Genomic DNA, 17,726 nt, shown 5'->3' on the forward strand with positions numbered 1-17,726 from the left:
AAATTTCGAAAATCATTGGGCCCCATTTGAGTGTCCACATGGCACATTTACATTGGACCATGTCAAGTGAACACCAGGTTACAAGCAATTGGGATCGAAAAAATCCGTACAAGGGTGAGAAACATGTGTCTTCCAGCAACCGAAAGCTTCAAGCAAGAAATACCTAATCGTAGTTAATTGAAGGAATGGATAAATCATCGTGAGAAAGAAAGAGACCGACCACACAAATGTTGTAAAAGAAATATCCAAAGCACTGTTATTTCTCTTTTATACTTTTATAAATGGGGAGAGCTTAGATAATCAGCCTTGAAAATCAAACCAAAACAGAGGACAAAGAAGAACCGTGAATTCCAAGGGACCCATATACCTCCAACTTAGGAGACTAGTAGAGAGCGTGCAAAGCCATGAACGGTAGTTGAGGGAGAGAGGGTGAGAGGAAACAACACCAAAAATCTTACAACCATATTCATTCATCCCAACCACACAGCCCCTTCGTCGAGCAAGATTGAACGGCTCCCATCGCCTGATCAGACATGTCAGGCTTCCCCAGAAATGAATTCATGGAGGAATTTGCAATCGTGGCGGGCCTCATAACTATGCAAGTCATCTACGCTGTGTATGGAGTGTTCATGAGCCGCCTTCTCTCCATTGGCCTCAGTCCTCTCTTCCTTATTATCTATGGCAGCTTGGCCACCTCCTTTATCCTGTCTCCTTGGGCAGTCTACTTCGAAAAGTAAGTGAAAAAAAAGAATTAAATTTCCTTTTCTTTTAGTTTTTTTCTTGGCTATTTTGTTTTGGCATGAAGATGATTTCATTAGTATGGTATTGTCACAGGAGTAAGTGGCCCAGTGAGTTCAATCCTAAGCTGTTGATTCAGTTTGTATTAATTGCGTTTGGAGGGTAAGGATTTCCTTTTTTTTTCTTTTTTTAAAGGGTGTGTTTGGTTGCCAAATTTCATGAAATTTTGCAGGAAATTGAACTGATTGATCATGAAATAGTACAAAATGTTTGTATTATTATGATTGTTATTAATGTTATTATTGGGAAAATGATATTTACAACCTCATGCATTTTCTTGTATTTGCCAAGGAAGTTGGATTTTATTGTGGATTTCTAAGTTTTAGTATTAGCTTGTGATTCATGATGTTATTTATTTATTTATTTATTTATTTTTTAAATTAAATTTTTTTATTTAAATATAGAGTGACAGCATTCCCAGCACTTATGTTAATGGGAATAAAGGAAACCTCTCCAGCAATTGCTTCTGCTATGCCAAACCTTGCTCCAGGTCTCATCTTTGTCATTGCTTGGTGTCTAAGGTACTCTCTCTCTCTCTCTCCACAACTTGGCCTAAGAACTGGGTTGGCTTGAAATCTATGCCAGAGCCAATGATAAATTGCCCAGCCTGGTCTGTTGGGCAACCATTATACAAAATGAATGGACTGTTTAAAGACCCTTGTACGGAATTCTCATTCACCATACATGTGGAATTTAAAGATAATTTCAAACCTTTGATTTGAATCTTTTTTTCCCATAGAGACTGACGGGAGGGAGGGGGTTAGGGGAGTAGGCCTAGCCCATTGCCACCCTATCACAGACACCAACATACAAATGGGAAAGTTGGTAGGAAAACAGTACCATCTGATCATGATAGGATGGTGATTGGGTGTGAGGTCTCCTATCTACTAATATTTAAATGGCCTGAGTATAACCCTAGATAGTAGTGGACCTCACAACTGATCAGATGTGAGTTGTCCCACTTACACTTTTCAGGGGTTCCTCACGATTTCCGATACCCAAGAGGTAACTAGTCAAAGATGTCGAGCTGCAATTGGGTTGGGCTTTCAGGCTGAGAGGGCCCAGCGTGATGCTGGATCTACTCTGCCCATTACAAAGCTTTGTAGGTGAAGCTTAACCTGCTATAAGATGTGTGGGGCCCAGCGTGATGCTTGCATGACATCCACTCTGCCCATCCCCTTCGTCTTCGCTTTGCCACCCAAAAATCAGGATGACCCAAAACTCGGGTGGGCCACACCATTTGAAATCACACCTAAACCCTTTAAAATCACGTGATGTGCTGCCTATCTTTTGGAATGACCTGATTTTTGGAGTGTAGATTCATCTTGGTGGGGCCTATCTACTGCATGGATTAGATGGAATATAAAGAACACGGTAGACCGCACGCAACATCGGGAACATTTTACATGGTCTGCATCCCCATCTCAGTTCAGTTTTCAATGGCCGGCCTTCTCTCCGGTGTGGCCCACCTCAGTTTTGGATCGTTCTGATTTTTGGGTTCCTAAACATCAGTTAACGCGCATGGACGGGTTGCAGGACATACACATATTACTTTGGGCCCCACACACTTCCATTTTCCCATGTATTCCTTGTTATTTCAGTGTTAAAAGTATAACCCTCTTCTTTTTTTTTCTTTCTTTTTCTTTTTGTTTCAGGCTGGAAAAAGTAGACCTAAAATGCAAATACAGTAGAGCAAAGATCACGGGAACATTGGTGTGCCTTGCTGGGGCCCTATCTATTAGCTTCTTGCAAGGCCCATCAATCTCATCAGCACCCGCCGCTCATCATGGGTCCCAATTCCTAAATAGCCTCTCCAATGAGGCCACTGAGAAGAACAGGATCATGGGCTGCATGTATCTCTTAGCAGCAGTAGTGGCAGTATCATGTACAATGGTCTTGCAGGTATGATTTCCAATTCCTAGTGTATGTCCTAATGAAACAATCTACATTAGAAAGATCACCATCGAACCATTACATCAAGGAAGTTGGTGGGCCTTACCACTTAATCACCATTGGATCATTATCCAATTGGGACCATTCTGTTATAATAAACGGCTCCGATGCATGCAATCTATACATCGAATTGCTCTTATCAATCTAAATTCCAAATTTGTATCTCTCAGGCTTCGACGTTGGCCGAATTCCCTGCACCATTAACTCTATGCTCTGTAACATCTTTGATTGGCACTTTTCTAACCGGTGTTTTGCAATTCATCCAAGAAGGGAAAATAGAGATTGGTACACCTTTATTGACCGTTGGAACTCTTGTGGGCCTCTCTGCACTGGTAAGACATTTCTCTCTTCTTTCAGAGATTGTTACTAATTTCCTCATCAAAACACATCATAATCATCATCAGTTCATCACTGTAGTCATGATATCACCAACATGACACGTGTGCATGATCTGAGAGCTTATCAGGTGGACCCCACCATTTAGATGCTCTTTTGTATCATATGCCAATGTGCTAAATACATGCAAGAATCACATATGTTGGAATATAAAACAAACAGCCGTTACAATAAAGTAATTGAGATCCAAACAGACCGTAATTGGATTCGTACATAACTTGGGTGATAACCAAACGGGCCATTGTCGGGTTTCTTTAGGAATTGAAGCATGCCATGTAAGAAGTGGGCCATGCAGTGTTACACAACATCAGAGCCGTCCAAAATCAGGCGACTTATGTGTACTAGATACCCTGTTAACGTGATTGTTCTAACCTTGGGAAATTACAGGGTGGAAGTTGGAGTGGTCTATGCATTGCATTTCAAGCATGGTCAGTGAGGAAAAGAGGGCCTGTCCTGGTTTCTGCTTTCAGCCCCATTGGAACCGTTTGCACCGCCATTCTCTCTGCCCTAACACTTGGCGAGGCCATCACTGTAGGAAGGTAAGTTCATTTGTCCAGGTCTCATCTGACCCATTTATTATAATGGTATCCCCTCACATATGCGGCATAGATGTACCTCAATCCGAGCTGTTCATTTCATGAACACCATTGTAGATGGTATATAATCCAAAAATTACACTGAACGGGTGATCCTAACTGTCCAAATTGTCAGCCACTCTTAGCAAATGAATGATCATTAGTTGATGGTTATGATTTCCTATCCAAAGTGGGCCTCATGAATCAGACAGTTTAACTTGAGGTGCACGCATCTTATGTGTACAATGGTTGTATACCCCATACCATGGTTTCAATCATTCTACTCGTCTATACATATGGTATGGCCCACCCACCTAGGTTCTGTATACGGCTGATTTTTGGGATATCCCATAACCTAAGGGGGGACCCATCAAATGCACTATGCGCTCGACCTCACGAGTCCGTCCCATGAGGTCGAGCTTTGTGGGCCCTACCGTGATGCGTTTTAAACATCTAATCCATCAGTCAGATGCACCATTCCATCGTGGGCCTAGGTCTCAAAAATAAAGTCAATCTGTGACTTGTGTGGGCCACACCACATACAAAAGTGGGGAGGGGCCGTGCACCATTAAAACATTCATAATCAGTTTTTTGGGCAAACCGAAATGTGGTTTGCAAATCCAGCCCATCCATTATGTGTGTCCCACTTTCATGATGGTTCAGACCAAGTTTCAGCAGCATTAAAAACTCAGGTGGGCCCCACCAAGTGCTTTTATATGTTCTAACGGTGTTTCACATGATTTTAGACGGTATGGCCCACCTGAGTTCCATATACGGCTGATGTTTGGAATATCTTATAATTTAGAAAGTACCCATCAAATGCACGGTGTTGATGGTCGACACGCATCACGATGGGGCCCACACAGCTCGACCTCATGGGAGCTAATAGTAAGGTCGAGCGCATAGTACCTTTTCCCGTGTGTGTGTGTGTGTATATATATGCGTTTGGATGCACAGGTGAATTGTATTCTGAATTACCCAAAATTATAAAGAAAATTGGGTAAAAGTAATGATCATTGCTCACATAGCCCTCAGTAATTACATTTCTTTCAGGTAATGTAATTGCAATTTGGAGCCTGCACCTATATATGAATATTAAAGCAAATTACAATTTGGTTTTGTATACTTGTGGTAGGCCAATAATTACAATTCAATTTAATAGTGCATCCAAACACACCCAAAACAACATTTAGTTATCGTACGTTGTAAATGGAGTATCATTTTGCAGTATCATTGGAATGTTGCTAATGTTTGGCGGACTCTATTTCGTGTTGTGGGCAAAAAAGAAAGAAGGGTACAACTTCATGGAAGACGAGTCAGAAATTCATGACACCAAGAAGCTCCTTTTGAGTTAATCTCCTTCTTTAATGTGATTAGCTCATGCAATTTGTATAATACATGTCATTTTAACTTTTAAGTTATGGTTAGCAGATAGCAATTTTCAAAAAATTTCACTTTGTAATTAAATCATAGTAATGTTTAAATCATGCTTGGGCCGAGCTTTAGTAGAAATATTGGGAGTGGCCCATTTTATCAGCCACATGTACAATCAACGGTCATTTATTGTGGACCCAGGCTCAACCGATGGGTCCATGCTACGGACCAATGTCTGAACCGTGTTGGGCAGAGACCTGGAACCCACCAGGCCTGACTCTCGTATCCGTTGGGTCTTTACAAGCCCAGGTTTATATTACTGGCCCATGGCATTGGCCAAATCATACACCAAACTCTGATATTTATGAGTAGATGGGCTTGATTTTGGCTATGGCAATTTCCAAAGTGGGCCCTACCTGATGAGCGGCCTCGATCAGAAGATGGATCGAGTATATGTATGTTCAGTCATCTCTTCAATCTCTCATTGTGGAAATTGGTGCACTGCCTGTTTGGTAGACACGTAAAAATAAGTTCATCTCATTTTAGTTACTCTTAATTGTGTATTAAAGATGATGATGGTTGGTTATAGAGATTATTTTTAGGTGTCTGCCAAACAGGCCCTTAGAATTTCTAATAATCATAATGAATATATTATCTTAGACATAGAAACCAAATAATAGTGCTTTTGTTAATCAAATACGAATGTCAGCTATGAGCCTACATGGCCAGCGAAGTATATAGAAAATAATATGATTATAATATTAAAAAATAAAAAAACTCCAATAGCCTTCCCTAAAATGATGAACAGATAAGTGTGATTAGACAATCATGTCCGTTGGTAGAGAGGTTGGAATGTCAGGAGCATAATAAAGTAGCACAAGCTATTAAGACGGTGGGTTAGTAGAATTATGATAATTAGAGCTATTTTATTACGGGCAGATGTGGGGTCCATGTGATGTATATATCACATCCATCCTGTCCATCATATGCACACCTCAATAACTCCCCAGTGCACAAAATCTGCTTGATAGAAAAGTCTCAGGTGGGCCACAGCATAGGAAACAAGGTGGGAGGGGACATCCACCATTGATATTTCTCCAGAGCCTGAGTTTCAAAACAATTGATTTTTGGTCTGACCCTTTATTCAGGCTGGATGGAGGGTCTGAACGGCCTGGATTCCATGCACAACATGATAGGGGAACATCAAGGGTGAGTGTCCCTCCCAGCTTGTTCCTATGTTGTGGCCCTCCTGATTTTTTGAATCAATAGATTTCTGGGACACAGTAGTATTTCAGGGCGACGTATCTGATGGACAGGTCGGATGTTGTGAACACATCAGGTGGGCCCCACATCTGTCCGGTACAACTGTAGCCCCCTTGATAGAAGAAAAGGATGCATCATGCAGAGAAGCAGAGCGTGGACACCAAACTCAGTTAAGATGGCTGAGTCGCTGGTAATTCAAGGACTTGTGAGATCCTCGACCTAAAGGTGTTGTACTCGGGTCTTCAGTTTGTACGGTGGTCCTGTTGTTCGTTAATCTGAACCATTGGTCTACTGGTCCCAGACTGTGGATGGTCCATGTGATGATAATCCTTATTGGGACAGTGCCAAACTTTCAATTGGGCTCCTACTAATGGATGTTTAAGAAGAGAACATAAAATGTTCTACACGGAATTTGCAAAAGGCCCACGTGGCTAGAAACATCTAATCTTGGAAAATTTGGGCTGTCGATTCAATGGGCCAACAGGTGCATGGCCCCACTTGTACACTAAAAGCCCAAGTGCAATGGCCAATGAGGAGAGAGGGTATATCAAATTGCCATTGTTGATTGCATCTCGAACAACATAAAGTTACAGTCTTACCATTTTGTTTTCCATCCGATCCATGAAAACAGTGGGCCCCACAATTTAAACCACCGATGAAAAAATTAGACTAGCCCACTCATTACTTGGGCCCACTACTGAAAATAATCGATAATCAACTGTTTGTCTGATCGTAAATAAGTGGAATGGAATGGCCTAATTTCACGACACTTGTGATCTTCATCGTGTGATCCATGTTTTGTACGGGTCAGATGTCATACCCATATGATATGTTGACAGGAAAGACAAAGGGTGTACGCTAAGTTCGCATAGGGGCAGTTGTAAGTTATCAGTAATTGTTCCAATTTAGCACACGTTTGCAACAAACCGACATTCGTCTGGTTAGGGGGAAAGATAAGAGCCGTCCATTTCACAGGTTGGCCTCACCTGTACGTTAAATATGAACCGTCGGTTAAACATGATATTAGTAAAGATCACTGTCGTCCATTTCGTTGATTGAAGACATGGAATATCCACGGTTCAATCACTGGTTGTGCTACATTCTAGACCGTCCAAAAAATGGAACATCCATTATGGGGACCGTGGTATGAACTGGAAGATGGATCACACATGTGAGAAGCTGCCACATGTGATGCACTTGTTTTTTAGCGCCACGTGGCTGCGACTCTCGAACAAGCTACGTGGGTGCGACCCTGAACTTAGGGCCCACCTCCATGCATGGATTCTTAGTGCATGGTCCCATAAATTAAATAGAGATAAATCTCAGTTGTACCACACCACAGGAAATAGTGATCATTAAATGCCCATCATTGAAACTTCCTGTGATGCACCGTAATATTTATTGATCATCCAACCTGTTAAAAATGTAACTTACACTGGTACGAAAGTACAAAAGAAACTATATATATATATATATATATATATATATATATATATATATATATATAAACAAATATCAGCTTGACTTTTGTGCCCACAAAATGTTTTTAATGATCAATCATTTCTCTTTCTTAGGGTGTGGTCCACCTAAAATTTGTATTTGCTATGTTTTTTAGGACCATCCCTAAAATAAGCTAGGAAAACAGATGGATGACATGGATATAAAATGCAAACATCGTGGTAGACCCTGCAGCTAGGATCGCAAGGACATTGCTGGTTTTGGGTGGGGTCATAGCCATGTCGTGTTCCTTGTTTTTGGCCCTTGCTAGTGGGCTTATGGGGATGGCTGTACATTAAGTATTATTTCTTCCTGGGCCAAGATCATGCTACTCTCAAAGATGAGTCCACGCAAAGCATATTAGAAAGTTGTTCTTAGCCGAGCCTATCATTATCTTTAGCCTAATGTCTACTTAAATACCACTATGCCAAGGCCGAGGGAGCTCATACATGTGGAGGTAGTACCCAATTTTACCTTTTCTGCCTTGAGCAACATGTGACGTAGAGCGGGTAGTAAGAATTTTATAAGGTGGGCCTCATTGATCAACAGCTTGGATTGTCCTAAGTGTTGGATAGTGTAATTGAGAGTATCAGTGGACACTACTAAGTTGTGATATATCTAAAATCGTGTAAATGTTGGTGCACTACAATTGTATCACACACATAGTGTTCTAGTTGGACTGAGATTACCAAATTTGTATGGAGCCTTAAGAAAGGAGTTTCGATGGATTTCAATCTCCTCAATCCTCTAAACTATAGTGTGTAATATGCAGTGTGAAGATATGATGCTTACTTCAACTGATAAATCGGAAAAAATTTCTATACCCGGACTCACCCACTTGTAGAAGTGGTCGAGATTTAGTCAACTTGAGTTTTTCATGAGCATGATCTGGAATTCCAACAAATTGTACAGTATACGCTTAGATTGACTAAGTGAGTAGGGGGTTGAAAATAGAGATGATAACGCACAATGTTGATGCAAGTATGATTGAAATTGATCTGGGTCACGTAAGTAGGTGAACGAATTGTCGCAATGATTAACTTGATTGGACCAAGTTGTCCTTTTAGGCAACCTAGGCCGCTAGGATTAAATTTTAGCTAGGCTGACTGAAGGCTAAAAGGACTTCCTTTCTGGCACTCTCTTCTTACCTTGGTTGATAGTTGGGCTAGGTCTACTCTCCCTCTCTTCTTCTATTTTTATGTGAAGTTGAGCGAATAAGAGATGACCGTTGGAATGCGTGTCTCACATGGCATAATGTAAATAGTTGGATTGGATAGTAGAAGCATAATTTCAGCTAAAAGTACGGGTAGATCAATCATTTCCTTCCCATCCAACCCACAATAAAATATTAAAGGAATCCATGTGGCAGGTGCCTCACCATGCACCACAGGCAACGTGAATGGGCCTAAGATATGGTTGGGGTGCCAATTCCCCTTTGGTCCACCTCATTTTTATTTTATTGTGGTCCTAAGCTAAATGGGCTTGGGCCTTGGCTTGGGCATGTACTCAACCATAAACTAAGCTTGGACTTGGGCTTAGCTTTTAAGTTGGTTTCAGGGGTCACACTCATGTGCTCTAATCAGCTTGTCAATCCTGGGTGGGGTGTCTACAATATCCTTGACATAGCTTATATATTTCACCAAACCACTAATTGAATAGTTAGGATCATTTTATCAAAGTGATATGACAAGAAAGCAATCAAAAGTGAAGCCCATGTGATGGATGACATATATGAATAACTATATCCTCTCTGGGGTAATCAACAAGAATTTTCCATTTCGAGATCTTTTTATCAAAAACATCTAATTAAAGTGATTTGAGAGGAATGAGCAAAATTTAGGACCCACACACCATGGATGTACAAACAAATTATATTCCATTTTTTGGATTTGTGTTTGATCAAAAATATATCTTTACATATATATCCATCAGCACAAACAAATTATATTCCATCTTTTGGATTTGTGTTTGAACAATAATATATCTTTACATATGTGTCCATCAGCACAAACAAAATGGGAAAGTGAGAAAGTGACAAATGTAAGTTGGACCAAACTCACAACTTTAAACTGCTTATACAGTAAATTACTTACATATGTAAATACATTTCTAATTAAAGCATTTATATTTGTAAATGATTCAGAGATAAAAGTAGCCGCTACTGCTCACTTATTTGAGGTCATAGGATCGAGTGCTCATGCGGTGTGGGTGTGTTTTTTTTTTTTTTTTTTTTTTTTAAAAGGGCTCAGATTCAAAATACACTATCACATACAACCATTTCCTTCCCAAACAACGTTTTTCAAGTATAGATATCTGATCCATTCAAGAGGTGGGACACACCATCAAGATTACTTATTATGAAAATCGGGCTGATTCAGTGAAGTTGGGCGTTTCCTTGCCATGGAGGCATGGCATTTTCCATGCCTCCACGTCATTCCGAATTTCGTGGCACACATGGACGGATAAAAACCATCCCATTCCATGTTTTAAATTGTGAATGGGACATAGTAGGAAAATCAATGTGTAGACAGTTACAGCCTTTTTATTGAGCCACTTTAAAAATTACATTAAGCAGGAAATGTGTATTCATGTTTCTTGGACAAGTTCCACATTCATAACACTAGAACATTTGAATGGTCAGGATTTTTCAGTCACGACAATTTTTTAACTATGGCCCATCCATGTGGTAGGTTTCTAGATCAACAATCCTGATCTTTGTGGTAGACCCACATGCAGATCATTGGATGATCGGAACTTTCCATCTTTTAGTTACTACACAACAGGGTCGCTGCAGCAAGTTACACTGAACAGACGCAATTCTAACCGTTGATATGTATATCTGAGCGTGGACGGCTAACTTCCAATGGCTGAAACTCCACAAATCACCGGTCAAGGTCGTCGTTGCAGTATGTTTATTGGATAATATGCCATCCAAAATAGCATCCATAAGCTGGACAGTTCAGATTGTTCTAACTTCCCAGCATGTGGGCCCCATGCAGGCTACTCAACCAAACCAACTCTAACAAACGAAGCGTGCTCTTAACAGCATTTCTCTTACACGTGACGTAACTGAGAGAAAGCATTTTCTACTCGGGAAGACCTACATCATACACGTGGTGAACTTGGTATCCGTTCCTTTCTTTCCATGCGCTTTTTTTCAACCAGCCATCTATTTTGCAGGCCATGGTGGATCCCACTGGATCATCCAATTGGTACTACTTTGTACAGTATGGTCCATCCACATTGAGGCCCACCCAAATGAACGGCTTGATTTTGGAAGAACTTGGAGTGGATGGTGCTTAAAGAGAGGAGAGGGTGGGCCCTTAATTAAAGTAATGAAACTAACCCAAAGAAAAAAAAGCTGAAGGCCTTAGTACTATCAAAATCAGTCATTTTCTTGCCTAACATAAGCTATTTAAATAATTCACACCTCTTAAGCTTCCAGCTTGGTTGGTACTTGCTACTCCCCATTTCAATGGCTTGGAAGATTGGTCCGTTGACATGAGGTTTCCCCATCTTACCCGCACCCCTCTACTCTCTTGCACACGTGTCAATGCGTGACACGTGTCTAATATCAGATCCATGACTTTCATCAGGTTGGCTTCTTGGTTTAAATGACCTGCCTCAAATTAGAATGGTCTACTCATTACGTGGACCATACATGCATTCATGAATAGAATCATAAAAGAAAGAGGTTAAGCTTTGATACTCTGGCTCTGTGATGATTGATACGCTGGCAGGGAGAAATTGTACCCGTGTCATACAAGTAACGCAAACTAAACCATTCATACTGCGAGCCATGATTTAAATGAACAGCAAACCTAAGATTATATGACTAGCAGCTTGCTGGACATTTATCCGACGGTTGAAATGAAAACCATCCGATGGTCTGGATTCAGTAAACAAGCGTCCTCTAATTGAAGGTTAGAATTGTTAAGTCAATCCTTTTTGGATGGTGGCCCACTCACAGTATATATGTCCCACAATTTGGATGACTTAAATTGAGTAATGCATATAATGTGTAGAATTTCAAGTGCCTGTGCAGCAAGCATCTCACTGAACCAGAGTATAGGAGAGGAAAACTACATAGCTGGGGCCCTCCTGATAAAGGGATAGGATATCAAACTCGTGATACATGAGCTGGCACGTCTCTCTGGATGGGTGGACAGGTTTAAGTAAGACAGCAATACCTGTGATTGACATTCACACCCGCAAGACTACGGAATAATGAAAGAAAGGCCTGAGATTTCTTCTTTTATTAGAGGATGGTGTCAATTATTACTTGTGTACCGTTTTAAATAAATGTTATTATTGTGGTTATTATATAGTTTTTTGGGAGCCTTGGATCAATGCAAAAGGGATCAGATGCCCCTCTTAACACTCCATCGTGTGGACAACTAACTAGCATAAGAGTCAACCACTACTCTAATGAGTGTGGAAATTTTCTTTCTAGGGTTTTGGGTTGTTGGCTTAACCAGGGTTAGATTTGGTTGGGTTAGGTCTGGTTTGGCTAGCCAGGGCCCCAACTGTAGACCTTGGTTGAGACATCAGCTTCACATTCTTTAATTACTTCTCACCCTAAGTTATGTGGGGCCCACCATGAAATTATTAATATATCTACATCTACTCAGTGCATTTATTTCACGAGCTCATGTAAAGATATGAGCATAAATAATAGGGAGATCTGTAATTTAAGTGTGCCACAACACAAGAAACGGTGATAGTGAAAACACCTACCATTGAAACATTTTTGCTCCACCGTGGTATTTATATGTCATGTAATGTATTCACGAGCTGATTACCACTGCAGTGAATAAAATTAAATAAATAAATATTAGCCCAGTGCAAAACTTGTGTAGCCCCAGAGAAGGTCCCCAGTCTCGGAGTTCAATCCACACCATTCTTGTGGTGTGGTCCACTTGAATTTTGGATCTCTCTCAATTTTGGATTCCTGTTTTAAAATGAGTTGTTGAGATAGATTTATGGAGTGGATATAACATAAGTATCCGTTGGGTTCCACAAGCTCGGGTTATTAGCAAGTCTCCTCCATTTAAGGGTAGATCTAGCTTATTTCCAAAGCAAAATAAGATATTTTTGTTAGTGGGAGAGAACTTTGATAGGCTGGCAAAGTGTGTTGCATGATACACAGACAATTAATAATTGCGTAGAAATTGCATACGTAGCATACAAGTATTTTAAATTAAGCCGTCCAAGTTATGGATCCTTGATTAGACATGCTATGAACAAAAACTTACGCTTTTCTGTTTATTTGGCAACTCGATTAGTGGACATTTATTGGACAGTTAAAGATACAAAATATCTGAGTCTTTTTCCAACAATCTCAACTGTCCATGAATCAAGGGTTAGGATTGTTTGACCAAACTGATTTTGGACTAGTAAGTTACCCACAATAGGTTCCATAGTTTAGTCGGTTTAATTGAAGTTAAGATATGCAAACGTGTACAATTTCTGAGCGCCTGTGCATCAGCGTCATACGCTGCCAGAGTATTAAATAACTCTGGATCCTTTTTTAATGGCATGGGGTTTGGTAGAGTCGAGTGCAGAATAGATTGGGCGTGTCACAGACGCATGGTGTATTTAAGTGGCCCCACCTGAAGGAAAAAAAGAGAGGAGGAACTGTGAGTGTACCTGCTCATGTGAGATAGATGGTTGGCTCAACTGCACACGTGTGCTAGATTGGTACGGTCCATCCAGTTGAGAGCATATGAGAATGCCCTGGCCCGAAAATCAAACTAATTTACTTCTTCAGGTGAGATATACTTGCATCAAAAGATGGACAGAGAGAGAAATAACCAACCGTCCATATCAGACATATAAGCTCGGCTTACCAGATGAGTGGGCTGGCCTGGCCTAGGAAATGCTTATAGGATACATTAGCTAACGAATGGTCCAGATCTCACACAAGTGTACCACGTTGGCTAACTGTATAATCAGCTCATGATAATAATAACCAAGCTTTAAATGGATTTTTTATTATTTATTTTCTCAATAAAACTTCATCAGAGAACATGCAATGCATGTTTTGGGAGATTTTGAGATTGGAAAGAAAGAAAATTTCAAAGTTAACAATGAGCCTCTCCATGGAGAGTTCCAGAAAGAAACATAGCTCTTATACATTGCAAAAGTCGGAAATTAATAAAAAAGACATCTAAGTAATGAAATGTAAAATTAGAAAATGGTGGTTTGTTTTGTGGAAAGCTCTTTTATTTTTTCGTGTTTTCATTTATGGTTGGTTAGGGAGAGTGATGAACAAGAACTGTGCATGAATTGCAATTGCACATTTCTTTAGTCATATCATGCTTCCACGTGTCTCTTCCAAACCCTAGATGAGATTCTCTTTCATGATACGTGAGTTGAGTTGACTTAACCTTCTATCTACCTCACGTGCCAGTGTCTCAGGTGTAAAAGATCTGTGCCCATATCGAAAGTGGACCCCACAATGAAAACTACCCAGCCTGAAAAGGGCGGTGGTTGCCCATGGGAATCATGATGTTTGTATTAATCCACTCCATCCATCCTCTTCAACAGCTCTATTAATTAGGCCAAAAGCTTAAAAATGAGGGAGATCCAAAACTCAAGAAGATTATACAACATGAGATAGGATGAAAACGCCTACAATTAGACCTTAGTAGGTAACCATGATGTTTTTATGCCATCCACCCGTTTATAAGGGAAATAAAAAATGGTAACTTGATACAAAACTTCAGTGGAACTTAGGAAGATTTCAATGGTTTTATGTCTGAAAAATGAACTGGTAGAAAGGGCTTATGGAGTGTATGTAACAGAAGCATCACATGTGGCCACAGAGCTCCAGATTGAATCGAGTCGAGTCTGTCTGAAACAGGAGTGATCTGGCTGTGACTTGTTTTTGAAATATACTTGACCCGAACTCAACCCAACTCGGTACCGACTCCAACATGCCTGACCCAATTCAAGCTAGGCATGGACTAACCCATATCGAGGCTGACCCGATCACTAGGACCGATTCGGGTCAAGTCAACATCGAGCCAATTCGAGTTGATATGTGTGTATGTGTGCGCGTGCGCGCGCGTGTATGGTTTAGGGTTTGGGGGTTAGGATTTATGATTTAGGGTTTAGAAATGGTTAAGCTTGGCCACACCTGAACCAACATGGATGCACTATAACTGGTCTAGACGCGCTACAATCGGTCTAGGCGCACCTGAGGCAGCCCGAACCAAATACAAGCATCCAAGTCATTCCAATTTGTCCATTCAACTCTATTCGACTCTAATTTCACAAACCTCCCAAATTAAAATACCTTGACATGATGTATTTAAAAACAATGAATGAAAATTATGAAATAAAAGTCTTTCGGATAACAAAATTCTCTCAATTAGTTGATTTAAAAAGTTAGATGGCTATCAAGAGTTAGGGGCGAGCGGGTGAGCCAGGTAGGTGCAGCCGAGCTACTTAGTTGAAACAAGCGGTTGAACTACTAAGGTGGTTGCAGTCAGGTGTAAGAGATGAGGGAGGGAATGGAGGAGAGATAGAGGATGAGGGTGGCATGGTAGTGGTGGGTGGCTGCCGGACTCAGGAGAGGAGGGAGGGAAAGAGGTTGGGTCAAGTGCGACAGATAAGTTAGATTACATTTAAATTTTACACACACACACACACACACACACACACACACTACCTGAATCCGAGTTGAGTCAGGTTTTGAGTCGAGTCAAGTCAATTCACTGGGTTACCCATACTCGACTCAATTTGAGTTCAGATTGGATAAAGTCTACTCAGTTTGGGTCGAGTCAGGTCTGAATGAGTCGGATGAGTCGAGTCAATCGGATTGAATAAAGTCTACTTTGTTTGGATTGAGTCGGGTCTGAATGAGTTGGATGAGTCGAATCAATCGGATTGGATAACGTCTACTCAGTTTGGGTCGAATCGGGTCTGAATGAGTCGGATGAGTTGAGTCAATCGGATCGATTTATTTATAATCGATCGCATGCCCAGCCCTAGCAACCCAAGTTTATACATGCAAGGCATAAAAATAGGCCTTCTCCTGGTGAGACACATTGTATGAAAAAAAAGACAATGGCATTGCATCAAACCAAGGTTGGTTTAAACACGCATGTGGTTTAAACCTGCATGTGTCACCCAGACCCATTTTGGCTAGCAACTCCAAAACCAGCTGGCTGGTGTCAAAGCTGTGAGCCCTACCATGATGTATATATCTATTACCTAAGCTGCCTATTCATCAAATCTTGGGTGGATTGCATCGCTCGAAAACACTAGGATTGAATGTCAACCATTGAAAACTTGCTAGGGCCCTTTGTAATGTTTATTTTCCATCCAGCCCGTTGATAAGGTCACATGGTCCTCAATGAAGGGAAAACACACATTTTCGCATGATCCAAAACTTCTGTGACCCTAAAAAGTTTCCAACAGTAAGCATTCAATCTCATTGTTTCCTGTGATGCAGTCTGCCTTAGATTTGGATTTCTCAATTTTTTTAATTCATACCTTCAAATGATCGCAAAATGGATGGACAGTTTGGATAAAACACATACATTATGATGGAGCCCACAAAGCTTTGACACCAGCTAGCTAGCTGGTGTTGGGATCACTAAGCCAACTGCCTCCGTATCACCCTCCTCATTTTCCGTGAAGAGATTTCAGGTGGGCCCCACTTTCACACAGCTCATATCACCTACACGCGTGATACATGGCATTTGGGAAACATACAGCCAGTTGTATATTTTCTCTGGTACATGTGGGACCGTCGGATTATTGTAAACTACGCAGTGGTTTATAAGTACTAAGCACCGTTACCTACTTCTCTTCGACCACAAATCAATCTCCTGCTAATAGCATAAGGGAATTGATAATTACACCCTCCTTTGATTTGTCCTACACCCATTTTCCTTAAAACTAATACAAAAGTGTGCCATTTGGATTCTCAAAATGAAAAATAAGTGTATGAAAATCAACAAGGTTAGGTTGAAAATAATAACTTCTTTATAAACATCGATTGGTGTAAACCATCTCCTTTCTCCCTCTCTCAAGCTTCCTAATAATCAAGATTGCCGCCACCCAAGTGGACCATAAATCCAAAGAGAACTGATAAGATACAGGTACCACAGCATGTTATACCTAATCATATCTTCTGCAATCATCACACGTGTAGGAAATCAGTACCATTCAAGCGGTAGGCCACACCATGGAGATCACGTGGGACAAAAATCAGACTGCTAAATTCATCAGGTGGGCCATATTATTGGGCTCAATGGAGAACCAATGGTCTTAGTCAACATAAGGGAGCGAACCACTTATTGACAAAATCAGCCTGATTTTCAAAAAAAGTGATCTTAATGGTGGGACCTACTTTTTGAGTGGTACTGATCTACTTCCCTATGGCATATTGGCGAGAAAAATGGAATAGTACCACTAGTTGCGTACTCTTGCATGTATGTTATCAGTTCTCAAATCGAAAACTCGTGGGATGTTGAGCAAGTAGGTAACATCATCCATTGTGCGTAGGTTAGAACTTTCCTTCCAAATAAATCGCTACGGGCGCATGCTAAGCTATTAATAAGAAGGTTGCCTAAGAAAAGAACCCTGCCATGTGCTAAACGGAACCGGATTGCGTACTGAGTTACTCAGTACGCTCTTATCGTACTGAGTAAACTCAGTTGGGCCCACTACGAATGCGTGTGGTTTATCCACGCTGTCCATTCGTTTTTCCAGATCATTTTATGGGTTCAACCGAAAATTGATATATATACAAAGCTCAAGTGGACCATACCACTAGAAAAAGTGGAAGTATTGATTTCAACCGTTGAAAACTTTCTAAGCCCCCTAGTGATGTTTATTTGTCATCCAACCTTTTCA

General features: G+C 40.7%; 1 protein-coding gene across 4 annotated transcripts; it reads left to right on the plus strand.

Annotated features, from left to right (window-relative positions):
• The first annotated feature begins 297 nt into the window (after positions 1 to 297).
• Positions 298 to 5,234, plus strand: LOC131232874 (WAT1-related protein At5g47470-like). 4 transcript variants are annotated; one of them, XM_058229379.1, is made up of 7 exons: positions 301 to 733; positions 835 to 900; positions 1,203 to 1,319; positions 2,454 to 2,700; positions 2,922 to 3,083; positions 3,535 to 3,686; positions 4,951 to 5,234. In XM_058229379.1, exons 1-7 carry the CDS (start codon positions 534 to 536, stop codon positions 5,075 to 5,077), a joined length of 1,071 nt encoding a protein of 356 aa, XP_058085362.1. In that variant the 5' UTR covers positions 301 to 533; the 3' UTR covers positions 5,078 to 5,234. The 4 variants fall into 4 exon arrangements, with proteins under 4 accessions (XP_058085365.1, XP_058085362.1, XP_058085363.1 ...); XM_058229381.1 differs by having other exon boundaries at positions 531 to 733; positions 819 to 900; XM_058229382.1 differs by lacking the exon at positions 3,535 to 3,686 and having other exon boundaries at positions 298 to 733.
• The last annotated feature ends 12,492 nt before the right edge of the window (positions 5,235 to 17,726 follow it).

Source organism: Magnolia sinica, chromosome 18 (genome assembly GCF_029962835.1).
Source record: "Magnolia sinica isolate HGM2019 chromosome 18, MsV1, whole genome shotgun sequence".
In the NCBI taxonomy this organism is placed as follows: domain Eukaryota; kingdom Viridiplantae; phylum Streptophyta; class Magnoliopsida; order Magnoliales; family Magnoliaceae; genus Magnolia; species Magnolia sinica.